We start from the raw sequence: 26,843 nt of genomic DNA on the forward strand, positions 1-26,843 counted from the left end.
TCCCAGCTCCTCATCACCTGTACCTACCTGGCCAGAGGGCGGGCATCTGCCTGGGAGGAAGAGGCTGAATCCAGGTGGTAGACGTGGGGGGGGGGGGGACATCAGAGGAAACGCTGTCCACACCTGCTCCACGACAAGAAAATCCTCAGCCGCTCAGCAGCCAGGTGATTTTGAAGAAATCGTTTTTCGAAACACCAGTAGGGTAAGAAGAGGTCCAGGTCAGAGAGAAATGGGCTCGAGCAAAGTGGGAAAAATCAAGTGAGGAACGTTCACATACAAAAGGGTGCCTCTAACCCACTTCCACCCCCGGGGGACTCAAAGACGAGGCCGATATTTTGAAAAATATAAAATTTTAATAAAGGCTACATCTCTTAATTACAATAATTATTGTACCAAGTAATTTTCCTTAAATGAACTCTTTATAATGCATAATTTACAGTATAGGTAGAACAAAATGCCATGGCAAAAGTCATTGAGTACAAGACTTGTAATAAAAAGGCATAAAATCTATTTATACATAAACCCCTTTCAAAAAGCAAGGGAAAGCTGGAGCCCTCAATATAGGGCAACACACGGTGTGGACGCCGTGCAGGTACAGGTACTGTACTGATTCAAGGTCAAGCACTAGAGATAGTGGAGTAATACTCTCTTCCGTACAATATACACAGACACATGGTACAAGGAACGATGGCAGACAGGATGCACAGATTAAGTTAATGTAAAAACCCGAACGTCACGATGAAGGTGTCTGGAGGAAAAAGGTGCTGCTAGGTCTTCCCACAACTGTCTGCTTCTTTGCCGGGCGGGGCGCAAGGGGAAGGGGGTAGTTTCCGGAATGGCTGGGGTCCAAAGACTAATTTTAAAAGACTCCTAAGGAGTTGTCATCTCACGAAAAGCACAAGTCGAACCACATGGGTCCAGAAGGCCTCAGCCGTCGGGTGCTGGGCCCTGGTGGGGAGCTCCAGGAAGTCACAGGGTGGCCCTGGGGCCCCGGGGAGGATCCCCCTCCTCCACAATGAACCATCCTGTCCGACAGGAGCGCCCCCAGATCAAACCTCAAGACCCTTATGACAAAAGAGAGCAGCGCTGGGGAAAAAAAGATGCACCAATTTCTGCGTGTGTCGACGGTAGGACACCGTTTCTTAAGAAGTCTGTGTTCACCTGGAGGAACGCACGGCACAGCTTCAATCCTCTTTCAGTGAAACGGAACCACGAAAACGTCCTCTCTCCCCCTTCCGTGTTTAAAGCAGCATATCCACAAACTGGGGGCGGGGGAGGCGACTGTCCAATAAATAGCAGGAAGGATTCCTGTCCAGGGGAGCTACAGTTTCTCCTGGCTGATGGACTTGGCCCCAGCAAGGAAGTCATCGGTTATGCGCGGCGGTCTCTCCAGTCCCGTCAGCGGCTGCAAGAGCCAAGGGGCGTCCTGGCCGCGGCCGCAGCCGCCGAGGCTCAGTCGATCCTCTCCACCTTCCCCAGGATCCGGCCCTCGTACGTGGGCAGCACCACGTCGTCGTCCCAGACCTCCTCAAACACGGCTCCGCACGCGAACTCGTTGCTCGCTTTTTTGAAGTAATACCTTAAAAGGAAAACCCGACACGCGGCTCGGTCAAGCTGCATTTTCTCCTCGGCTTGAGAGGAGAGAGTGTCAGCGCTGGGGGCCAAGGGGTGTGAGATACCGCGGGCCGCACGCGAGTCTCCGCCCGGGGCCGCTTCGTGCGGCTGGCTGGGGGGCAAAGCCGGGCAGGGACCCCGGAGGCAGCGGCCGGGCACCCCCGGCTGCCGGCAACGCTGCGGCCCAGCACTGCCACCCGACACACACGGCGAGGGGCACCCTTTGCAGAGGACGGCTGCTCCTTTCTCCCCGCTTTATTTTTTGGGGGGAGGGGCGGGTCCCTCAAAAGAGACCCCCGACTCAGCCCCCGACCCGGGAGGAGTCCGCGGAAGGCTGGCGCCTCTCAGGCTCCCCGCCCTCCAGCGCCCAAGGGCCAGTCCTCCCGGCTGCTGTCGGGCACAGCTTGGGCCGGGGGGGCCGGGACAGGCTGCTTCCCCTGCGCTCAGCCCGCCGCTTGCCGGGGTTGCAGCCACCGGGACCCCCCGCTACTCTCCCCTCTGCCCGCACCCCTTCCCTGCCCTCCTCCCGGGCAACCGCTAAAGGCCCCTATTCTGTCCGCTGACTTAAAAAGCTCCTTCCGTCCCACCCCGGCTTCTCGCTTGAAGCCCGTTTAGCTGTAAGGACGCAAACGACCAGCCTGTCCCAGGAGAGTCATGTCTGAAAACTGCTGTCCCGCCCGGCCGGGCCCACCCGAGCCCACCCGAGCCCCTTCCCAGGACACGAAGCCAAGGCCTATCTCTCCCCGTCCCAGGCCAGGGTGACCCCTCAGACGCTTTAAACTCGCCCCTGCAAGCTGCCGTCTTCAGCCAATAAAGGCCACGCGTGGAGGGAGGGTCACGGTCCCCTGGGGGGAGGGTAACAGCTTCTCACACACACACACACACACACACACAAAGTAATTGCATCTCAGGGTTACAGTGGTTTTGTTTTTGTCTTTTCTCTTTAAAAAGTTTTTTAAAATTCCCCTTGGTTAGAGCTAAATTTCTTTCCTCTTTAATGAAGGCCAGCCAAGTACTTTCATAGGAGATAAGGCTAAACCCAGCGAAACAGCTGCATTTAGTCAAGGGTCTGGGTTTCTGGCGTTCCTGGCCGCGCTAAGGCATCGAGGTGACCGCCCAGCTCGAGGGGGTCAGCGGCGAGGACGCTCTGGCGCGAGGGGGGCAGAGTCCCCGGGGGCCCGATGAGAGCTGGGGGAGGGGCGCTGTGCACAGGAGACCCCGGGCAGCGGGGGGAGTTCTTTTCAAGTGAGAGGCTCCAATGCCTACACCACCCCGGCAGGCCTCGGGTCCGGCACGGGGGCTCTCCTGGCCCCTCCGAGCAGAGACACGCAGCGAGTGACCTTGGCCCTGACTGAGACCTCGTCCCCGGCCCGCCCCCCCGGCCCGCCCCAGGCCTCAAAGGCACTGCGCTGCCCTCAGCTTCTCCTCCACTGCGACCTGCTTTGTGTGGCAAAGTCTGCTTCCTTCTGCCATGTGGCACGTCTGCAGGGGCTGCTCTGAAGCTCTGCCATGTTGAGATTGCTCAGCGCAGCCCAGGGCCCCGCTCCCCGCCCCGTCCTCGCTGGGCTTCGGATGGCGGGCGGCGGTGAGGGGTGCGAGGCAAGTGTTGCAGTGCCACCCCGCCGGCCGGGAGGACGAGGCGCGGCGCCCAGTGCCCCCCCGCCCCCGACCCAGCGGGCAGAGGGTCCAGCTCCGGCCCGGGGAGCGGGTGGGGCCGCATAAGGCGGCTGGGAAGGGCCGCGGCCTGATCCAATCAGCAAAGAATCTGCGAGTCGCCCGTTTGTGCGAGTCTGTGTGCATTAAAGGGGAGGCCGGGGCTTCAAAGCCAGGCTTGCTGAGTGTGCCTTAGAAAAATCTCCGGGCCACACGGGGCTCGGGGGGCTGCGTGTGGAGCCGTCCCTGCAGCCTCTGCTCAGCGCCCCCTCGGCCCTGCTCCCCTGAAGGTCACCTGCGGTTCCACTCAAAGTCCGGGCGAGCCAAAGCTGAGATCAAAATGAGTCCCTGGAGGGGCACACTTGTGTAATTAGTTTCACCTTGTGTCTGTTCAAGATTAAAAAAAGAAGAAGAAGAAGAAGCCAGGCCCGTTCCCCAGTCCTCTGGTTCGTTTCCAGAACTGTCTCTGCCCAGGTGTAAAAGGGAAAGATCTCAACCCAGCTCCAGGCCCCGCCGTCGGTCACCTGCAGGGTCCCGGCCCTGAGCCTCGTCCCTGCCCTGCAAACAGAGTCACTCTGGGCCGCTGCCCAAATCAGCGCCCCCCCCCGCCCCACCAGCCCCGGTGGAAGTGGCTGCTCTGGAAGGGCTGGGGTCACGGGCCCCAGGGATGGGCTTGCCGGGGCTCCAGCGCAGCGTGCGTCCAGCAGGTGGCGAAGTGTGTTACAGCTCTCCTCGCCATCCCTGCTCAGGGCAGCAGCAGGGGGGCACCTTCCGGGCCTGGGCTGTGTCCTCTCTAACCTCCCACCTCTCCTGTCCCGGCCCTGCACACGGCACCCGGGACACAGCGGGATGGAACCCACGGGTTCCCTTGGGACGACAGCCGCCGAGAACGGGCAGGCAGGACTCTGGTCATCACCTGCCCCACGTTGAGGGGAAAGTGACCGAGAGATGCCCAGGGCCAGGCGCCGGCTCTCGAATCCCCTCCAGGCTCCGGCAGGCCAGGGTGAGCATCTGGACCGTGTAGAGGGGAGAGGACGCCCGGAGGGAGGGTGGGTTCCCGTCCCGAGGCCCCAGCAGGAGGAGCGGCCAGCCCTGACCCTGCCCGCCCCGTGCCCGCCCACAGGTCCTGCCCTTCCTCTGCCACAGGCAACCCTGTCCCACATGACCTGGGACACGGAGGCTGGGGGAAGAGGACAGCCACAGCGCAGGGAGTGGTCTCTGCCCGCCCCTGAGCCTTCGGTGAGGACGGCCTCTCCCAGACATGCCAGGAGGGCAGCCTTTCAGCCTCCCCGTCAGGCAGTCTCTCCGTCCGTCTATTCTCTCCCTAGCTTTCCCCCGCATCCCTCGCCCCTTTCAGGCAGAGCCTCCATGAGATGGCCCCAGCCCAGCTCTCCTTCCGGCAAAGCCAGCCGACCCCCTGCTCCTAGCCCTAACCCTGAGCCTCGTCCACCTGGCAAAAAAAGAGCCCGCCCAGGTGCCCACGGGGCCGTCCCTGCCGCCACTGCTGCCGTGTCGTCTCGGGGCGGGGTGCGGGGGCAGCGTCAGTGAGACGGAGTGAAGCATCGCGCAGCCCCTCCAGTGGCCCCTCCAGGTCTGGCCCGGCCAGGAAGTGACCCTGGTTCTTGGTTCTGAGCAAACCAAGTCTGGAGCAGAAAGAAGCCATGGGACGCTTACCTATAATTTCCCTTTTTGCTGAGCTGCTCTTTAAAGTGGCCCAGGGTCAGGCTCTGGGCCTTCAGCATCCTCCGGTACGGGATCTCTTCCCCGCAGAAAAAGTAGGTGACCACCAGCTCGCTGGCCTGGAGAGCGTGCACCCCTGCCAGCTTCTTTGGCTCTCTGTGACTGAAAACAAGATGGAAAAGCAACAAGTCCCCCATCTGAAGGCAGCAAGCACGTGGGCACATACGTGCACATACACGCCCAGGGGTGCCGTCTTTGGAGACAGAGTCGGGCCGCAGCTGCACGCCACGAGGGGGCGGCTCCCGTATCGCACAGGCAGCCACCTCCGGTGGACACACGGTCCTCCCTCGGGTCACCTGTGTGGGGCAGCCGGGAAGGGACCATCTCCTTCCACCCGCTGGGAGGACAGAGTAGTGCCCTTCGGGGGGCACCAATGGGGTGCTTGCCAAGGAAGATGAGAAAGAAGAAGCCCACCCGGGGCCACAGGGACACTCGCTCCGAGCAGCGTCTGCTGGAGGGACAAACCCAGGAGTGTCATGAGCCTGGAAAGCCAGAGCCCACTGGTGGGGGGTGGGGTCAGCCCTCAGTCGTCTCAACTTCTGAGTTTCAGTGGAGTGGCTTAAAAAAAAAAAAAAAGGCTGCAGAGGCCCGGACAGCTGGTCAACTTAAGGTCCGCCAATTGTTAACAGGGTGGAGGTCTTCTCACTTCGAACACTGTTCATTGCTCACAAGGAAGAAGCTAACAAAAAAAACTTTAATGCTTTAGGCTACTTTAGATGTCCGCAACCTAACGCTTTTCCAACGCACCACCCTGGAATGAAACGAAGCCTGGCTTCCCCGCCCAGTTTACCCAGTGTCGGTTTAGGACAGGAATCATGGGACCCGCGGGGAAGATGTGCTGCCCGCCCCCCCCACCGGCAAAACAGCACAGATGGTCCCCTCTCCGTCTCTGCAGTGGTGGAGACGCAACCTCCTGCTCAGCGTGACACAAAGATGGTCTTCCAACTCGCTAACCTTCTGGGCTAATGGGGACAACTTTTCCATCTGGGTTTGGGGTCCCTCTCTAGCCATCAGCTAAAGCCTTCCCGCCTGAGCTTGAGTCCAGGAGCCCTGAGCCATCCACCGCTTCAGGAAGGAACGCTTGTGTACAGTCGCGATGCGTTTCTTGGTACAGGTGGGGTTTTTCGAGATCCTAATTTATGGCAACATCTGGGCTTACTGTTCCTTGCTGCTAATATAAACACGAAGGTGATTTTATAGACTAAAAAATTTTTTTCACAAACCACAGCCCCCGATAGAGGACACCCTGAAGACGTAAAGCCTCTGGGTGGATGTCAGCAACACCAGGTAAAGACACTCACTCTTCCAAAGCCAGGCTTGGGCTGGAGGCGGGCATGGCTCCTGGCTGACCAGTGGCCGAGTGGTGTCTGTCCCTCTGCTGACTGGCCGTGCAGCACCTGAGGACACCAAGGTCTTAGACGGAAGCCTGCCGTCCCCGGGGCCAACGGGAAGCGGTCGGAGAAGCGCTCTCCCGGGCCTCCGACTTCCATGCCCGCGGAGACCCAGCGGAGGCCTTGTGTTGACAGCGGCCCCTGGAGACCTGGCAGAGCTGTGCTAAGCCCCCCAGGAGCCCAGCACTGGACGCTGCAGCCCAGGCAGGGGGCTGAAGGCTCTAGAAGCCCCGTCGGTCACGGCTCCTCGTGAGCTCACCTCACCGGCCTTAACCCGTCGGGACCTTCCCAGGGGAAGGGGAGCCGTGAGGGCTTCCTCCTCCCGTGCCTCGCCAGGCCCCCGTCAGCCCTTCGGAACGACTGGCGCTCAGGGGAGGCGTCCCTCGAGGCCGGCGAGGGGACCCGCCGCCGGCCGCCCCGTCCACTCACCGCTGCTTCGGGGGCTTGGACGCCTCCGCCAGCCGGCGGCAGGCCTCCTCCAGCTGCGCCAGGGTGTCGGGTGGGCTCAGGGGAGGCACCGCAGGGTCCTGGGTGGACGGGTGGGCGCGGGGGGCGGCGCGGGGGTGCCCGCTGCTGCCCGCCCACAGGTGGTGACGGCCGGCTGGGGGCGCTCGGGCACACTCCACGGGGTAGGCCCGCTTGGTGCTTTGGGCACTGAACGGGCAAGGGCGAGAGAGAGCCGTGGGGGAGAAACGGGATTAGGGGCCGGAAAGCGCCACTTCAGAGAAATCAGAGGCAAGGGGAGAAGGGAAAACGCGCCGGTGACGCGGCCGGGTGCGGCCCTGCTCACCTGTACGGCTGGGGCTTGCCCGGCCGCTCGCTCGCTCTCCAGCACCCCCCCGCCCCGGGCGGCGAGCCGGCCCTGCTCTCACCTGTCCGCCCTGCTCACCTGCGCGGCTTGCCCGGCCGCTCGCTCTCCAGCACCCACTGCCACACGTCCTGCGCCCGGTCTCCCTCCTCGCCGGGCGGCTGCAGCGGCCCCGCTCCGCCGGGGGCCCCTCCTTCCCGGGCTGGCCCGGCCGGGCCCGGCTCCGGGCCTCGTCCGCTCCGTCGGGGTGGGACGGCGCCTCGGCCGCGGCCGCTGCGGGGAACGGGGAGCGCATCCATGCCAGGGACCCTGGCCGCCTCCGCCCCCCACTCCGGGGCCCCTCCGAGCCGGCGGGCAAGGGGCCCCTGCGGCCCAGCGCCCACGACCCCCGACCCTCCGACCGCGAGACACCTACCCAGCCTGCGCGGCCGCCGCGGGCTCCGGCACCCCGGGGTGGCTCTTGCACTTGGCGCAGCAGGGGTAGTCGGCGCCCCCGGGGACGGGGACGGGGCAGGGGCAGGGGCAGCGCGCGCGCGGGGCGGCCTCGGCCTCCACCTCCTCCCGGGTCCGGGGGCCGGCGTGGTGGTGGATGTAGTGGTGGTGGACGTGCTTCGTCGTCTGCCTGCTCACGAAGCCCCGGGCCCCGAGGAGGGGGCAGCCGGCCGGGGCGGCGGCGGGGCCTCCGGGGGGCGGGGGCGCGCGGTGCTGCAGGAGGTGGTGGCGGCGATGCTGGTCCGGGGAGCGCGCGCGGGGGCTGTAGCGGCCCACGCCCGGGGACTGGCAGCCGGGGGTCTTGAGGACCCTGGACAGGTGGTCGTCCAGGATGGTCTGCGGGTCCTCCTCGTAGCTGCCCGATGGCAGGAGGGAGAGGGGGTGCTGGGCGGGCCCCGCTTCGCGGGCGCCCAGCGCCAGCTCGGAGCCCTCCTTCTCCTCATCCTGGAAGGCAAGGCAGGGTCAGGGGGCGCCGGGGTCAGCAGGAGGGCCCCCCGCCACCCCGGGCGGGGGGCGGGGCGGCGCCCACCTCTCGGATCTGCTGCAGGCGCTCCTCTAGGCTGTGCCGCGTCTCCAGCTCCAGCTTCAGCTTCTCCAGCCGGGAGATGAGCTCGGCCGCGAAGGCGGCGGGCTCCACGGGGGTCATCTCCTTGGGCAGGCGGTGGGTTCTCTGCGGGGCGCGGGGAGCACACGGGGCGGACGCAGTCAGGGGGCTGCCCGGGCCTGGGCACGGGCACCGCGGCGCGTCCACGGCCGCGCAGAGAGCGGGCGGCGCGGGGCCCGGGCTGCTCGGGCGCTTTATGTGCCGGGGCCGCGGCCTCTCGGAGAGTCATGGTCCCGGCAGCGCGCGCCGCGGCCGGAGCAGGTGGTGGCCGTGCGAGGGGCCCCGCTTGCTCTGCCTCTGGAGTACAACCAGCCCATCGACGCTACTCTGAACTAGAAAATCTTCAAAGGCTGTTGTCAAACATCAAAAACAAAGGCAGTTCTCTGAGATGCGGAGGGGAGAGAGCCCACCTCAAGGAATAAAAAGTAGAGCCTAAACAGAAAGGGAGCTGGAAATGTAAAAAATAAGACTGCAAGGGAGGTGGGCGGGGGGGAGGAAAAAGGGAAAAAAGGGGGAGGGGGGAAAAGAGGAGTCACAGGGCCCAGATGAGACGCAGCGGTAACGTCGCTCCTGGCCGCACACTGTGCGCCTTTGAGGCGGCGTCGTCTACCGCGGCCCCGACCCCCTCGTGCTCCCCGCCCTCCTCCCGCCTCTTTGTACAGAAAATGAAGCAAGCCGCTGCCGCCTAATAGCAGAACGCTGCTGCGCTCAGCTGCCTGAAGCGGATCCACCGAGGGAAAAGGGCACATCTCCAAACCGGGTATGGAACATAAACAGGCACGAGCACGCCGGCCCACGCAGCCCACAGAGGGGACCCCCGGGGCCGTCGTCTGGTGCCCGCAGCCCCAGACCCTCATGGTTCTGTCTCCTACCCCTCGTTTGCCTCCTGCTTCGGCCCTTTTCTTTGGGAGGGGGCGGGATGGGGGCAGCAGAGAGCCAACCTGCAGAGGCCAGCATCTCCCCACCCGAGCCGCAGATGAGAAAACGATTGCACACCCCAGGACAGAATCACCTAATTCACAATCCTGGGGGGCCGTACAGCTTTCCTTAAACACACATACTTCCTCCCAGTGCCCCCACCAAGTGAGATATATATATATATACATATTATACACACACACACACACACATATTATAGGTATACATCATCGATACTGCTGTACGGGTGGGGGGGATGTTATTGAGGAAGGGATGCTGGAGGCCCCCAGAAGAGCAAACTTGGTAGCCTAATTTTACAAATTTAAGTCTGCCCCGGACTGTCCGAGGGGCTTCGGAGAGAAGTCGCAACAGTCTGCATACTAACGCAGGGTGGGATTAGCAACTCGGTGTGTCCACTTCCGACGTGTGACGTCACCGACGGACAAATCGGATTCTCTGAAGCTGACAGGAAGGACTCTAAGCAGAGACGCTGCTCTAAGCTGGGCGCTCTCTTCCCCTCCCTAAGAAGCAGCTGGACCTCCGGGTACCGCAAGAAGCACAGCTCCGGAGACGCAGACGGGGCAGCTCTCTGTGTGTGCGGGGGCCACGGGCTGGCTGCCCCCCGGGACCTGGAAACCGTAGGGGAGGAGCCGGAGAAGCCCTCCAGGCCACGCTGGCCTCTCATCTCAGTCGCAGGAACGTGCTGCTCGTGGGGCGCTCAGACCCTGGGAGCAGATTCAACGAGCAGGCGCTGCGCCACGTGCTGGGCTTGGAAACAGACAGAGGGACAGCCGACCCCCGGGGCTTCGGAGGAGGAGCGGCCGGGCACACGGTGACCGAAACGACACCGCCGCGCGGGCGGCACAAGGAGAACATCCCGGGACGCGACCCTCAGGAGGCAGGTCCCTCCAGCCTCATCCTCTCTTCCCTTCATTCAGTCGACCAGCACGTGTTCAGCGGGCACCCACGACGTGCCACAGTGCCCCCGTGGTGGGACGGACTTGACGGGATAGCCCAACGCAGAGCGCCGTTCCCTCCCACCCTCCCACCCTCCGCTGCTTCACTTCTTTCTCATGGAGTTTCCTTTTTTGAATCGAGGACACGGAAAAGGCCGATGAGGGCATCGTGGCGTCCCTGCTCTGGGTTACACCCCGGTGAACCGCAGATCGCCCCTTGCGTGGCCCTCCCCTGCCCTCCCTCCCTCCCCCCAGGTCCCAGGCGCGCCGGCCCCCAAACCCCCACTCTTCCTCCCAGAAAAGAGCTGCCGACCGACGTACTCACCGGGAAATGAGGTAGGCACACCTGGCCATTGGCCTTCACGCTGCGATGCATTTCTCTCTGGAGCTGTTTCTTACTCCCCCCGAGGTAAGGAGGGATCCCATCTCTAAGGGAAAGGAAAGGGCAGAACCCACCGGCTCACGAGGAGGCCTTAGCGCAGGGGCCGACCCACGCGCGCCCGCCTGAGACCCCGCCAACAGACGGGGCCGCGCACCTCCTGGAGCTGGGAGTGCCCCCCAGTGCCCGGGCGCTGCGGCCGTCCTTGCAGGGAAAGTCAAACCAAGGCCCGACCGCCACAGGTCCTGCCCCTCAAGCCTCTCTGGAAACGGCCCCCGCTCGGATGCAGGAGTATCAGCTTGGGAAGAGCTCGTGTCTCGGCTCTTGTCTTAGAACTGGGCCCACCGCAGAGTGAAGGCCCCCCTACTTTACAGGTGCCCCAAGCAGGAGACTAAGACCCCTTTGGTCCCTGCGACGGTCCGTTGCCAGGGCAATCAGGGACCCGACCCACAGAAGACTGAGCCAGGCACCGGCGGAGGTGTGTGCTACCCTCCAACAGTCACGCTCTCCCCGCCGTTCCCAAACGTCTCCTTTTTATCAGGGTCACCAGCAGGCATCTTTGGGCTCCTTCCTTCCCTCGGCTCCAAACCCTACTACCCCCCCCAACCAGTGGATTCTCAGATCCGTGACCAGGCGGGCATAAAGAGAAAGCCCCTACTCCGCGGTATTCTGTGCAATTCATCCAAATATTTGAGTACCTACTATGTGCCAGACCTTGTTCTAGGCTCCGGGCAAGAGAGCAGAGAAGGAAGGGGATAAAAATGCAGACGGCTGCCCCGAGGAAGCTTGTGTTCTAACGGAGCGGAGCACGTAACACGCAAAAACTAAAAAGCAAGATCTGTGGTAAGTCAGAAGGTGGTAAAAGCACCGTGATGAAACACGCTGCAGGAAATGGGGAGAGAGGACGGCTGGGGCGTGGAGCGGCATTCCCAAAGGGAGGTGGCGGTCACTGAAGTCCTCTCCGTGAAGGTGATTCCTGAGCAAAGACCAGAGGGCAGAAGGGCCCCTTATGTCTTGTTCATCACTATATTTTTAAAAAGCAAATGGAAGAAGTTTAAAAACAACTCTACCACTACCACCTCCACTCCAGCTAGTCTGCACTAAAAACAGGACCTGGAGTTGCTATGATTTTTTTTTTTTAAACTTTTGTTCTTGAAAGCAGTCGGACGGTCAAGGTGTGATTATTTTCCCATTGCTGTTCCTTCCAGAAGCCACTTATTTACAAAAGCCTCAGGGTTCAAACATTTCCATACTGAATCATCCTTCGAGGCTATAAAAGTTGAAGTTAGCTGTTTGGCCGTTTCCCTTTCCCTGGTGTTTCGTTCATCAACGGGTGGGTGACAATCAACTGTGCCTAAAAAAGCCAGGAGCAGCCTGGGCCAACTGGTCGACCTCCAGCTCCTCTGTATGTCCGCGGATTCCGGAAGGCTGCCGACCTGGGCAGGAGAAAAGGGCTGCCGCCTCAGGGATGCAGTACAGATACAGATGACCTGACCTGTGAGCCAAACCTCGGAAGAGAAGCACATAAAGTCCGGTCGTACTGAGGGTGCAGGCGGAGAGGACAGATCAACATAGAGCAAGGACTTACTCACGCGCGTGAGTCCTGTCCCAGGGAAAGGCTGAGGGGGTCAGACAGCAAGCACTGTGGAAATGGTCAGCCCGTTGACCAGCGAGGTCAAGTCTCCTAGGCAGCCTCCTACTCACTAAGGCCTGGGACGGAACTGGGCCCGTGAAGGTCAAGTAGGAGAAAAGGTTCTAAGTCCAGAAACTTCCTGAACCACACCTGGAGCTTCGTTACAGCTTTTCACCCCAGGATCATTCACAAGACGTGGGCCGGTCGCAAGCAGGCCTGCTTGACCAGCAGCTAAGGGCCATGTCCGCCGACTCCACCCCAAGGCTGCCGGCCCCCCATGGACTGAGTGATGTGTAATCCAACCGCACCCTCACAAAGCCCCGAAAGCACCACATTTTATGGATGACCAGAGATGCTCCAAAGCTCTCCTGGAATCAGTCACTAGGTCAGATCCAGGCTTCTAATCCAAGCCACTGGTGGACTCCAGAACAGGCATCCTTAACTCAAACACGTACAGCCCAGGCCCAGCCGGAGGAGACAAGCCTCCCAGTGGTCTGAATGCGGGGGGCACCATCTCCTATGCCCCACGGGGTCACCTGACATTCTGAAGGGTTGAATGGGGGGTTTGGGGAACATCCTGGAAAGTCCTCCTGACCACTGAGTGCTTGCTGGCTATGGGGCATGCGGGCCCCCCATCTCCCACCTAAAGTCCCTTGTGGGGTGTGGGTCACGGCAGGGGACCAACAGACTGGATCTCACGATGGTCTGAGCAACAGCTTCTGCTGCCCCGGGGCTGCAAGACAAGGTCCATGTCCCAACCAGCAACGCTTCCGGGGCCGTAATAAGAGGATGGCTCTCTGCTCCAGGCCTCTTCCAGAGGCAATCCCGGGGGTGGGAGTCAAGCACCCCGTGGATCCCACCGTGACACACGCGGGGCTGCACGAGTCCCAGGAGGCCCCCGCCCGTCCCCTCCAAGACTCTGACCTTGAGTGTCCCCCAGAAGCCTTTGCTCCTCCCCCTTGCCTCCCAAGACGAAACGAGCGGTAAGGCTTTCACCGCCCCCACCCCCCCACCCCGTATAAAGCAGGAGAAAGAAAAGCGAACTGGGAGAGGAAAAGAGGGAGCAGGTCCCTGGCCACCTGAAGGCAAGAGGAACAAATGCGTTTTTAAACCACTCCTCCAACCAAGAACATGCCCAGCACAGCCAGGGCAGGTGCAGGGTCCAGCTGCCAGCTGTAGGCAAGGGAACGCGAGAGAGCACAGAAAAGGGAGACCGACTCGCAAACGCTCAGAGGCTCAACAGGCGCCTTCAAGGAAATGTGCCTTTAATTCCCCCCCAACCCCGAACCCCCAGCCAAGACTCTTCTTCCAAAACAGCCCCTTGTTCCAGAATGGGGCCTCTCTTCCTTTTATCCAGGCTCTGAAAGCCTGTGATCAGTTTCCTGGCTTCTCAGGACCATGGGCTCAGCCGTGCCTGCGTCTCGGTCCCTGGACGGCCTCCTTTAACTATAAACATTTTGGCTAACGCGCCCGCGGCCGGGCCCAGCTGTTTTTTGGGGGGGTGCTGGTTTCGAAGTGTGGACTCCGCCTAGTTGCCATTTAAGCCGAGCCAGTCAGTTTAGCCTTTGGACTCGGCCGTGCCCGTCCTAACCCGAACGCCACTTTCCGGTGGCTTGGGAATAGCGGGGCTCACGTACACACGCGTCCACTCGCATTTTCGTTGGGCCACCACTCCGAAGGCGGCCTCTGATCACAGCCAACATCGAAAGGCCGGTTTGTAAGATAAGGCACGATTTGAAGTTCACTCAGATGCTTTCCCCGGGGTCCAAAGTAAACCCACAAATAAGATATAAGGAAGTAAAAATAAATATTATAAAATAACCTGGGCCACCCTCTGTGTGAAAGGCGACAAGAAGGTCTCGGCCTGATTCTGTGACACCCTCCGGATGGAGCGGACGCTGATTTCAGGAGCAGCTCTGCGCAGGGAGCCACCTCCATGCTGTCCTCCTAGCTTTCACTTCCTAACAGAGGCCACACCTGGGCTCCAGGAACCTGCTGCTTCTGATGTTTCTAGCGTGCCCCCCACCCCACCCCGCCACTGCAATCCTCCTACAGCCCCCGCAGTCCTGCCCAAGGGCTGGGGCTGAGGGCTTGGCTGGGAGTCTAACTTTCCAAAAACAACAACAAAAAAACCTAAAAAAGCCATTTTTTCTGAGAATGTAGGTTTCAGAGCAACGGGCTCGTAAGACGGCCTCCTCAGAGGCCTTGTACGAAGACTCAACTCCCCAGCCATCTTAGACGGGGCTTTCTGCGTCGCGGGGAACCAGAAGTCGGCAGCGGAGCCCCGGACTCGCCAAGGACAAGGCCCCCTGCCCAGCTTCTCCAGGGCCTCGTGCAAAGGCCCTGGGACTTAACTGCTTCCCTAGCAAATGAGACGACTGCTTGTGTCGGATGAACTCCAACCTTCTGGAGTCTACTGAAGGCGGCCCGTGAGCCCTGCGCCTCCCGCCCCCCGCCCAGCTGTGCCCCTTCCCCAGCCCCTAGCAGGGCAGCCAGCCCCGCCCCCACGGCCTCTGTGCCCACGAGAAACGGCCAGGGCTCCTTTCATGCCTTACGGGAGGCGGGGGGGGGGGGGGCGCTCCTACTCACCAGCACGAGGAGGTTTCAAAGGGGCCTGCTGCCCTCTCACCCCGCTGAGCTTCCCCGACGGACAGGGCGCCGAAAGCGACTCGGTTCAGCTTCGCGCCCCCCTTGCACTCCATCGCTCGCTGGGGCTCTGCTCTGCGCTGGGCCCCAGACCGGCCGAGCCGAAGGGGGCTCTAATCCCGGCCCAGGATCCCGGGGACCTGCCCGATGGGCCAGCCAGCCAGGAAGCGCCTCGCCCGGCCCGGGCGTTCAGTGCCTGCCAAGCCTGCGGGCCCGCCTGCACCCCATCGGCGTGGCTCTCGTGCCGAGACCCCTTTCCCACGCTGACGGGAAACGCCGGGCCCGGCGGCACCAACGTGCCCACGTGGGGTCTGGCTGCGCCAGCTGCACCCAATAAACTGCCCTAGAGGTTGGGAGGAGGACCAGAGGCCCCCCCGGCGCTGACGTCAGAAGACGGGCTCCAGCACACCAGCCCCAGGCCCCCAGGGACCCTCCCCCACCCCTCGGGGTCCTGGTTTACTCATCCCCAGCCCGAGGCAGCCGCGCCGAGGGAAGGGCTGGCCGAGCCCTGAGGTTCTGCCACCTGGGACCCAGGGGTACCCGCTGTGCCCCGGAGAGAAAGCTGCCGAATGAGGGGTTTGCCCTCTGTCTCGATTACCAACACGGGCCCTCCTGGCCCACACGCTGACCCTCGCCGCCTAGGACAGCTGACTTCTCTGATCCCGGAACGCGGCTTCCCCGTGCGGTGAGGGCCTGAAGCCCACGAACGCTCTAGCTCAAGGCAGGAAGGGCGGGCGAGGGCTTTAAAGTCCTCGCTCGACAGAACTGAGGGTTTTTCCTCCGGGCATAAAAGGGGGTAAAAAAAGAGGGGAGAAGTCAGAACTTGCTCCTCCCTCCCCCTCCCCACGAAAAAAGAAAGCTGTGCGGTCACTCAGTAATAAATAAAAATAAAAGAGACTCAAGGTAGCTCGAAGGTCTCGTTATCAACTACGGGGCCTCGCAGTCACGCGGGGCCGGTGGGAGAGCAGGCCAAGGGCAGGGGCCTGTCTGGCCCGGATCTGAGTTCTGTCTCTGACGGGAGTAGTGACGGGAGAGCCACGGGCATTCCTCCCTCGTCTGTAAAAGTCACATGCGTCGGCCAACCTTTCTGACTGGGTCCTGTGGGGCTCAGCCGGGTCTGGGGACTACACCCAAGTTCTCTCATCCCGAACCCAGAATCACACGTCCGTGACGGGGGGCGCGAGGCCGGCCAAAAATAACCTCGGAGAAAACTAAACAGAAGCCTCCCAGCCTACAGGAAACGGCATCTGGCTGAGGAGAGTCGCTTGATGCCCTCGTTCGAGTCCAGCTCACTCTTATTTTACACATAACGCTGACTACCACGCCGCCCAGACACTAGTGAAACGCTAGAGGAATGCTGCTGCTGGAAACAAGTGCGCACGAGCAAAACAACGACACAGGCACAATGACGGAGAGAAGAAAGAAACACGATCTATCTTAAAAACGGGGGTGAGGCACCAATGTCTCTAGGGGCGGAAAGCCTTGTACAATTCTGCATTCTGTCAGAGGATATTACAAGGTAGAATGAAAACAGACCTTGGGATTAACTATTTGAATCAAGAAGCAAATTATGCCTTGCCTAATACTACTGAATAAAGACAGAGCAAAAAGACATTGTTTTAAGGAATACGTCCACCGAAGGATAATATTTTTCAAGTACAGTAACTTAAAGAGTTCAGTCGATGTGGAAAACTTACCTCTGTGGAAGCCCTCATTTCTTCGCTTTGGATGAAAGACGCGTTCCCTCCCTCCATTTTCACTCATGCCAAAGTGCTATTCTTTTTATTAAACTGGAACTTTTCACCTTAAACATCTCCCTCCCTTTACTAACAGGGGAATCTGAGGTAACACAATAAAAGCCACCAGGAAAATCAACAGTCGAGTCCCAAACCAACCCGTCAACTTTCCTTTCAACTGGTTCCACACCGCAGGCCAAGCAACAGATCACTGGCCAATGGAAACCAGATCATTTCAAACAAACTGGAAGAAGAGCCGGTCCCGTTTTGGGAAGCAAGCTAGAAGGAACAAACTCGACGTAAGTGTGCCAGAACTTACAATGGTTCCACGGACCTGCCTTGCAAAACGGTTCCCTCAGCAGAAGACCCTCCTCCAAAATGTTTGTAGAAAAGCCTCCAAAGACCACTTTTAAAACGGTGGTTCCCAGCTGGGTGCCGGGAGACGGGCCCCTGGGGGGTCTCGCCCAAGCCCAGGCCCCGCCCCCGCCGGGCCTCCCGAATCAGAATCTCCAAAGTTGGCGGGAGACGGGGACGCCTGGTCCACCGCCCACCCCACTCCCACCCACCTGAGGCTCACAGAGGATCACTGTTCTCCATCCACAGAGGTCACCACTGCATGACCTCACATGACCTTCAACTCAAAGCATGACCCTGCCCCATGGCCTGCTGACCGCATCAGACCACCCCGATGGCTTGGATCGCATCCAGAAATACCCGCAGTCCATCTGCAAAAGAGCTGAGGTCAGAAACTGCTCTGGAGAAAACCCCCAGTTAGGGGCAGAGCCCCGGCTGCTGAGGGAAGACGGCCCCCGACACCTGACGAGCTGAGCGACGGCCGCTTGAGCACATCCGAGAGGGAGCCTGGCACGCGGTGTCCTCTGAGCCCACTTTCACCGAGCCCCCAGACACATACCCTTCCCAGGCCACCCCACCTCCCCACCTGCTGGTTCTGCAGAGGGACACCTGGATTCAAGACCCTCTTCTGCCCGCCGGGAAGGCAGGTGAAATGATAAGCAGAAGAGGGGCTTTTAAACTCAGGGAATCTGTGCATATTCCCCTTAACCTCCTACCTCAGTTCGGCTTTCTTCTGTGCAGGTACCGTTCAACCCCCTTCCAAGGCTCTAAGCCTCACTCCACCCGGGGAGCCTCCTGAGCCAGACCAGGCCCACCCCTGGCGCCTACTCCCCCCCCACCCGACAAACGTCCACGCGGACACAGGCGGGACTGGCAAAGCCGGGTGAGGACGCTGCCCACGGCCCGCGGGCCACGCCGCCAGCCGCGTACGCGGTGGGGCAACGGCGAGAACGGAGACGAGAACACACACTCACACGCTGCCGTCCGTCACGGACACGGAGTCATCGGTCAGCGCGTCGCTGGATACCTCGCTGTCGTTGGCGCTGGCGGCCGGTGCGAAGACGCAGCCGGAACCCACGTGGTACGGATTCACCGGATCGCTCCTCCTGAAAGACAGCAGCACTACGTCACCGACTCTCACTCCAAACCCGGGGAACTGGGGGCCCCAGGGCAATCCCACAACGCTGCGCGGGGCTGGGTGTTCCTCTGGGCAGAGAGCAGGGGCCACAGCTCTGCCAGGGGACAGGGGACCCCAGGGGATCTTGCAGAGCCCTCAAGAGACACCTGGAGGGGGACCTGCTCTTGGAGGGGAGGCTGGGGAACGGCCGATGGGATGGGGTGTCCTCCCCCGCTGCGCCCCCCCAGGCCTGTACGGGGAAGAAGACAAGAGGACAGCGAAACGTTCACACTCCCCCCTGCCCCGGGCTCTGTTAGTGGAGATCTGAGAGGCAAACAACTAGCGGCTGGGCCTGGCGAGAGGACAGACGGACAGACAGGAGAGTCCAGGACGAGGTCTGGGGCTTCCGTCGTGCCCACAGCCAGGCCGCCCCCTCCCAGGGCCGCCGCGGGCCTCCGGAGGGAGGGGGGCAGCACAGCTGTTCCCAAGGAAGGTCCAGGCCCTGCCCCGGTGCCTCTTCTGCCCCCGTCCTGCCCCCACCCACCCCCCGCCAACCTCCAGTGTGCCCGCCCAGCTGGGCTGTGTTCCTCTTGTGTCACCTGCTGTGTCACCGCGAGGGCCTCAGTGCGGGAGGGAAGGGAGGGGGGACCCGCCGTGGTCGGTGGGCTGCAGGAAGGGCCCTCGTCTGCAAAGACCCAGGCCCACCCTGCTGGGGCCACCGAGTCCAGGCACGGGAACTTACTCCGTCAGGCCGCAGCCGCCAGTCTGTAAAGACGGCCTTGGGGTTGGCAGATGAAAGGGGCCTTGAAAGGTGCCGGCACCTCCTGCCCGTGCTCACCGAGCCCCAACCCTTTCGTGAGGTGCCCAGCCCCGGTCTCTGGTCTCCTGGCACCCATGGCTTGGCAGGCGGGTCCCCGTAAGGGGGCTGGGCGGGGGTACCAGGAGGAAGGCAGACCGGAGCACAGGCCCACGAGGAGGCACCCCGTACACACGTCGTCTCACCCGGTCCTCACAGCCCCCTGGGGGAGGAGTGCGCGCGCCCATTTGACAGACGTGCCCCGCGAGGGCGGCAGCCCTGGCTGTCAGAGCTGGAAGCCGCGGGTGTGGGACGGATTCGTGCGGCGCCCATTCAGCCTCGCTCTCTGCCTCTGTTCAGAGACCAACCTCGACGTTCCAAAAAGCTCTCGCGTGAGAGGCAGGATGAGCGCCCTGGAAGGGGAAGTCCTGGTCCTGGCCCCGCAGCGCCGGAGGGGACGGGCCGGGGGGACGGGTGGCTCCCCGGGACAGGTGGGAGCAGACGTGAGGAGCAGGGATAGGAGAAGCGGTGGACAGTCCTCCCCGGCCTGGGGCAGGAGGGCGTCAAGCTGGCTGGGTGAGGGGGGTCCTGAGGCTTCCCCAGCAGCACAAGGGGCCCGGGGGGGCCACCAGGCTGCACTGGAGTGGCCGTGGGGTGGGCTGGGAGCCACTGCGCAGTTTGGCGGGAGGGAGGGCAGCGGCGCTGGAAAAGGTGGGAGAACGGCTTGCTCACTGTCCTCGGGGGGCCTGCCCTCTAGGTGCAGTGACAAAGCAGACGAGAGGGACACTCAGAGGTGGAGCCCAACCCTGCAGCTCCCTGCTGCTCCCTCCCCCGCCCACGGCGGGGGCTCGAGGACTGTCTGCCGCCCGATGGTCTTCACGACCCCCCAGGGAGGTTAACGGGCCCCAAGCGGGGGCCAAAAGCCTTGTCGGAGGCCACCACTGGAGGCCCGGCCGCACGGAACCCGCCTCCGGTCGCCTGGAGGAGGCGACGGCAGCACGGACCCCGGCTCTGTTGGTCTGAGCCAGGCCGGACGTCCGGCCAGATCCCAGGAATGTGGCGCGGGGGAGAAGTGACCGGGAAGCGCAAACGAGGAGCAGGGCGCTTGAACCCAGCGACCTTGACCTGTCACCTGGACACTCTGGCCATTGAGTACCACGGGCCAGCGACCTTGACCTTGTCACCTGGACACTCTGGCCATCGAGTACCACGGGCCAGCGACCTTGACCTTGTCACCTGGACACTCTGGCCATTGAATGCCACGGCCCGGCGACCTTGACCTGTCACCTGGACACTCTGGCCATTGAATGCCACGGGCCAGAGACCTTGACCTGTCACCTGGACACTCTGGCCATTGAGTACCACGGGCCAGCGACCTTGACCTGTCACCCGGACACTCTGGCCATTGAGTACCACGGGCCAGCGACCTTGACCTGTCACCCGGACACTCTGGCCATTGAGTACCACAGGCCAACGACCTTGACCTTGTCACCTGGACACTCTGGCCATTGAATGCCACGGCCCGGCGACCTTGACCTGTCACCTGGACACTCTGGCCATTGAGTACCACGGGCCAGCGACCTTGACCTTGTCACCTGGACACTCTGGCCACTGAATGCCATGGCCCAGCGACCTTGACCTTGTCACCTGGACACTCTGGCCCCCCTGCTCCGCCCCCAGGATTTTCTACGATGACACAGTGAGGCTGGTGAGATCTTCCATGACGTAGAACTGGTCCCCACGTCCTCAGTGTGGGATTTCCAGACACCAGGGCAAGAGAGAGAGGAGGGTGGTGAGAACCGAGGAGAGGCAGTTGGCTTTTCTGGAGGAGAGACGAGATAAGGGCTGATTTAGTGAAAACAGTCTCCTAGCTGATAGGAGGAGGGTGGCTCTGGGGGTATTGCCACTGAAGGTGGAGCAAGAGGAAACGGCTTACAAGCCAGAAAGAAGAATCACTTCTCCATGGCCAGGGCAGACCCAAGGAGCGGGTGAGGGCAGGACACGGGGTCGCCCAAGGCTTTAAAATGGCCCAAAGCCCCCAGCTGCCTAAACGGGCCGCTGCCTCAAAGCAGGATGGAGAAGTTGATGGGACTTCAGGAATCAAGTAACACAGAAATCAAGAGGCTGAGGGCTGGTGCCGGCTTGGCTCCCGGCCAGCTGGGTAACCGCAGGTGTCACAGCCTCCGTGGACCCAGGGCTCCACTAAAACAACACGCAGTTCAAACATGGCCACCTGCACAGGGTCCGTATGTCCTCCGAAAGGCCCAACGAGGGCACTGTTTACAGGGGTGGCATAGGAACGCTCCCCAAAACCACCCGCCAACAAAAACAAGACTTCTTGGGCGGCACTGATCGTGACAATTACGTATCGTCAGTGCGTTTCCACGAGGGCAGGGACAGGTCTGTCTTCCTCATCTGGGTCTCCCCAGCTGCAGGTAGCGTGGGGCTCGTGGCAGAAGCTCAAAGCTTTGTCCACTCTCCTTCTTTAAGGACCTAGGACCAAGCGGGTTGCTGAGGGGTGTTTTCGCCTAAGAGGTGTAGCACGGAGATCAAAAGAGCCCAAATGGCCTTAAATAGCCTTCACACACTCTTTCCATCCCTTCAGTGTTGCTATCTTCGTGGTATTAACACATTAACGGTGCCCCAAGTGTGAGCGCTGTAACTCAGCCTCTACAGGGAGAAAATGACTCAACAGAAACCCCTCCCTCCCCAACAGAAAAGGGCACCTCGCTCAAATCCCGCGTGGACAGAGTTCTGTGCGCCCGGTCAGACACACGGGTCCCAAAATAAACTCGTCTCCCTCCCTTCCAAAATAGAGGGCTACTGTGTGACCGGCAATTAAAAATGGAATATATTGCTCTTAGCTCAGTTGCCTGCAATAAAGTATTGGGATTTTCCGACCATCACAACAAGACAAGGCAGAGGAATGTGGCTGGCCTGTGGGGAGAGACAGAGACTCAATTTTTTAAGAACTCAGAACTTTGTCAAAATCATCACGTAATTTCAAGAAAATGAATTAGAGCTGCTTTCTTGTGACCGCTTTAAAAAAAAAAAAGAAGGAAAGAAACTCAACCACACTCTACAGTAATTGTACCCAGATGCTTTGAGTATTTCTTCAGGACTGTGGTGCTCCCAGATGCTGCAAGGGCTTTAAATTCCTCTGGAGAGTAAAGGCCTATGTACAGATTTTGCACTGGGCATCCACCCACAGACCTGGTTTGCAATTTCAATACGCAAAGGGCTTTCAGCTGTCAGGTAGCACAGGCTCCTGGGACCTTAGGGAAGGGAAATGTGGGCTCCTCCTCTCCCCCCCACCACCATCCTTCTCTCGTATCTCAATGAGATGCTGCAGGCACCTCCCTGCTCTCCAGACACCAGGGCAAAGCCCATACAGAGAGCACAATAGACGTGACCTTTGGGACCCCTTTCTGGGTCCCCTCTCACAACAATGCAACTTAAAAAGTATTGGCTTCTAAGGCTGTGTGCTCTTCTTTTCAAAAGCCCTCTGACAATTTACTCATGAAGTCACTGCCCCGAAGGCAATGCTCCCTCCCACAAGCGGCTTCTAAGGTGCGACTGGGGGTCTGGAGGAGAGAGGCCAGAGAGGCCATGCAGCAGGTGGCATCAGGCCACACCCTTTGGAGAGCAAAGGGCCTCCTCAGAGCCTGCATCCGCGTCATTTTCTTTGATGATGGAGGCCAAGCTCCATTCCAGTGGCTTCGCATAAACCTGCCCCATCAGCGAGCGCTCTGGGGGGGGACAGGAACGGCTGGGAGCTGGCACAGGGCCACCTGCTGGGGCCCCGACTTTACGGGAGGCCAGAGCAGAGGGTCCAATGAGAGACAGGTGAGACAGCCCAGGGCAGAGCAAGGAGAGCATCCTGACCCTGGCTCCGAACTCCGCAGCCCCTCTGCACGCACCTCCATGCTCCAGGTGTGGTGCGTGTCTGTGTGTGTGTGTGTGTCAGTGTAGTCTGTGTCTGTGTAATTTGTGTGTCTGTGTAATTTGTGTGTCTGTAGTTTCTGTGTGTGTGTGTGTGTGTGTAAAACCTGTGTCTGTGTGTCTGTTGTCTGTGTGTAGAGTCTGCATGCAGTCTGTGTGTGTGTGTAGCCTGTGTCTGTGAGTAGTCTGTGTCCCTGTGTGGCCCGTGTGTGTGTGTAGCCTGTGTGTGTGTCTGGGTGTAGTCTGGGTGTGTCCATGTGTAGCCCGTGTGTGCGTCTCTCTGTGTGTAGTCTGTGTGTAGACTCTGCATGTAGTCTGTGTGTGTCCGTGTGTAGCCTCTGTGTGTGTCTGTAGTCCCTGTGTGTGTGTGTGTGTGTGTGTGTGTGTGTGTGTGTGTGTGTGTGTCTGTGCGTCTCGCCCCGCTCTGGGTTATATGTACAGGGACCGTCCAAAGCCCAGGCCTCCTACTGGACCACTGGACAACCAGAGCCCCTCCCTCTGAGGACCACGCCCCCTGCTCTTTCGCTCTAACTCTTTACATGAAACCTGACACCGTCAGTCAGGACACAAACAAGTCATTAAAAATGAGGCTCCTCTAAGCCTCAAGGAAATCAAAGGCCTTAAAGACCAGCCACGCCCTTGGCATCCAGCTGCTGCGAATGCTCCTCAACAGCTGGTGAAAGGGACCAACCCGTAGGCGGGGCTCAGGTTTCCTGGTTCATTCACTGGACTGACTTATCTGGCCACCCACAGGCCGGGCACCTGGCCTGACACCTGGCGGGGAGGCAGACTTGACTTAGGGACGATGCCACACCCCAGAAGTTCCGCAAGCAGAGGAAGTTGACGCGTGGGGAGGGGACGTGCTGAAACTTCACAGTGAGCACGTGCTAGACCCCAAGGCTCACTCTCTGAAAGTGGCCCCGAGCCTGGCTGGCCCTCCTCACGCAGCCGGTGACAAGCACTGTAAAGTCAAGCCAACTCCAAGGCTTTACGTCTGTTCAGACATTTCCCTTCACAACAGGCTCTCCTGTTTAATATTTTGGTCCTAATATTATAGCAAAACCTGTGACACAGGCTGGAGGGAGGGTTGTCCACTCACTTTACAGAGGGCACACGGGCTTCAGAAAGACTTCAACCCAGGTGGTAAGAGGCGGTCCGGGCTGCAACTCAGGCCTCTGAATAACTCGGGGTAGCTCCTAATAACACACTTCAGGCACCCCTGAATACCTCGCATGTTAAAAAAAATATCGGGCTGTGCCTCGATTTCTCTCTGATGATGCCCAGGTGAGACACGTAAGTCCAGGTAAGATACGTCACCTCATCCCAACAGTGGGGGAAAACACACACACGAATCTAGTATGGAAACCCCAGAGGCCAACGAAAGGTGGCATTTGTCCATGAACACTCACGGCTCCCAACCCAAAGGCAAGCACGGACACACAAAGCATCCTAGGCCCTGCATCCAGGGTCTCCAGCGCTCCCGAGTCATCCCCAGGACGCTGAACCCTCAGTAACATCCCAGCTGGGGGCTGTGGAAGGGGGAGGGGCACGCCAAGGCTGGCTCCTACTCCGCCCACCCACGAAAGGGAGGGGTCCCAGCAGGGGCCACACAGGGTGCAGTTTACAAAGGTGGTGCTCTGGGCCCTGATACTGGGGGACACAGAAGCCCCACTGTCTGAAGGCTCCCGGAGAAGCTGCCTGACCACAGGCCTTAAGCAGCCTTGGCGACCGCTGCCAACCTGGAGGGCACGGAGGCCAGCGGGGTTTACCCAAACGTCCACCTAACAGAACAGGGCAGGTGGCCCGTGACTGCCAGCCACAGAAGCCAGAGCCGGTATCTTCCTCCGAAACAGCCTGAAGCCATAAGCTTCAAGATGCCGAAACAACTCCGTTCACGTGATCCTCGGCTCCCTGGCAAAAGCCAATCCGTTCCCACTTAAGGTGTAGACCAGATGTCTGGGCGCAGACGACCGGCTCCCGAGGCAGCAGGCGCGCCCCCTGGTGGCCCCAATACGATCCTTCCCTCCCTGCAGGGCCACCCCGAGACCACAGGCTTCCAGGCTCAGAGCCCGCTCCTCTGCCCTCCTCCTGCCTCGGACCCTACAGAGGGAGGGTAACCTCCAGAGAGACAGCCAGCCACCAGATTGCGTCTGCCTTTCCGAAGCCGCGGAGCCGGACACAATGGACAGCGAGATCAGCTGCTCCCAGCCAGCCTCTCCCCTGCATGCTGTCCCAACAGCCTGGGATTGAGAGGCTCATTCTCTTTTTGGATATTTGGAAGGGGAGAACGAGAAAAGAGACAGAAAAACTCATTCGAACAGGAGGTCTGAAGTTGCCTCCAAAGGTCAAGAATCTTGAGACTTGGCCCTTCTATAAAGAGCTATTTGTCTTTGAAGCCTCGAAAGAGAAGGTACTCTTCTCTTCTCCAGTCTTCTCCGGCCAAGACCTCTTCTCCATCAGCACCAAGCAACGCGATACTCAACTGGGGTCGGATCCTCGGGCCGCAAGCATTGCAAACCCAGAATAACGTATCAGCAGACTCCAAAGCTCTGGGTCCTGCATTCGGGAAAGTCACCGGGCCTCCCCTCCTTAGGAGGGTTTCTTGCAGGGTTGATATCTCATTCCACAAAGAGCACCGCAAGCTCAGCTGTTAAGCCAATTGCTGGCTCTTATCTGAACTTAAAGCCCAATAGATGCCCCTTATCCCCACGGTCAGCGGGCACACACGTTATTTCCTGGGGCTCCGCCACAACGCAGGTGCCTCCCTGGCCACGTTCATCCTACTCCCTATCGCTTAGCTGTGAACAACCCCTTCCCGAACCGCCTGGCAGCCGGTGAGTCATCGGCACCCAAAGCTGCTGTCCTCTCTCCACCACCCACCCCAAGACTGGCCCAGGAGGGTAAGTAACCCGCGTTAACGCACACCGCCGGCCCCTGTGCAAAGCCAGCACTGGAAGACTACAGGTATCTAGCTGTGTGTGCATCGCTTTCCCGCCCCTTCCAACAGCAGAACGCAAGATCGAAGGGTTCACGGCCAGCGGCCCGAGCTCAGGACAGGCCTCTGTCAGCCTCAGCAGCACAGGCATCCGTCCGTGCACCCTACTTAACTCAAAACATCTGCAAAGGCCATCTCATCCTCCAAGCTCCTCCAGCCCCTCGCCCTCCACCAAAGGCTCACCTGTATCCATTCTCGACAGTTTCTGTGGACCTCACACCGACTGTGGCCCTCAGAGTTTTGCTGGACAAGCCAACCACAGCGGGGGAGAGTTTGCACTTGAAGTCGGCGCAAGTCCACTCCTCTTCCTCGTTCAGCGTGGGCAGGTAGCCACACACGAGCTTCAGGCTCCCCAGCCCCCCGCTGCTCACGCAGGCTGGGTTTTCAGCCCCACTCCTCACGTATTCGAGGTATATATCAGAAGTCAGAAACATCTGGTAGGCGTTGTCCTCCATCACCGCCTGGATCTCAGTCTGCGCCTGGTCAAACATGACAGAATCGATCTGCTGCTTCTTGATGCCATCTCTGATGTAGGTCTTGGTGGCAGGTTTCAGCTGCTTGGAGACAATGCTGTTGTTCTCGATGTACCTCTTGTAGATCGCTTTGGCTACTCGTAAAGTTTTGGCATCCTTCAGGTTCATCTGCCTGAATCCATTGCAGGCAAACCAGAAGTCTAAGGTATCCACGCATTTCTCCCTCTCCAGGAAAGTCCGGAAGAGATAAGCACCGTCTTGGTCACCCAGCAAGGAGTGCAGGGACTTGGTCCACCTGGTCAGAGGGGAATCCGGAGACGCCCGCCCCTCCGGCTCCCCCAACCCGTCCTCATTCCGCCTGGCATTGGAGGAGACAGGCAGGAGTTTGGCGACCGGGCCCTTTCCCACCCCGGGCTGGCACGGTGGGGTCTCCCCTTCTTCGCCCGGCACTGGGGGCCGCGGGGCATCCTCGCGGAAGCTGCTGCTGGGGTCTGGGAGGCGAGGCACCAACACAGCGCTGCTCATGGCGAGTGAGTTCTTCTCGCTGAGTTGAGGAATTTTTTTTTTCTCCTTCCAGTTCCTCTCAGCAATCAGCG

General features: G+C 60.4%; 1 protein-coding gene across 3 annotated transcripts; it reads right to left on the reverse strand.

Moving 5' to 3' along the window:
* Positions 1–333: 333 nt before the first annotated feature.
* Positions 334–26,786, reverse strand: AXIN2 (axin 2). 3 transcript variants are annotated; one of them, XM_059047274.2, is made up of 10 exons: positions 25,958–26,786; positions 17,899–18,030; positions 10,502–10,604; positions 8,228–8,368; positions 7,622–8,142; positions 7,288–7,479; positions 6,828–7,052; positions 6,309–6,404; positions 4,942–5,109; positions 338–1,579 (listed from the first exon to the last, which is right to left on the reverse strand). In XM_059047274.2, the coding sequence occupies exons 1-10, from the start codon at positions 26,770–26,772 to the stop codon at positions 1,453–1,455; spliced, it is 2,520 nt and encodes an 839-aa protein (XP_058903257.1). In that variant the 5' UTR covers positions 26,773–26,786; the 3' UTR covers positions 338–1,452. The 3 variants fall into 3 exon arrangements, with proteins under 3 accessions (XP_066876603.1, XP_058903257.1, XP_066876604.1); XM_067020502.1 differs by lacking the exons at positions 6,828–7,052; positions 7,288–7,479 and having other exon boundaries at positions 334–1,579; XM_067020503.1 differs by lacking the exons at positions 338–1,579; positions 6,828–7,052; positions 7,288–7,479 and adding an exon at positions 2,991–3,654.
* Positions 26,787–26,843: the final 57 nt, after the last annotated feature.

Source organism: Kogia breviceps, chromosome 19, assembly GCF_026419965.1.
Source record: "Kogia breviceps isolate mKogBre1 chromosome 19, mKogBre1 haplotype 1, whole genome shotgun sequence".
NCBI classification, from domain to species: Eukaryota; Metazoa; Chordata; class Mammalia; order Artiodactyla; family Physeteridae; genus Kogia; species Kogia breviceps.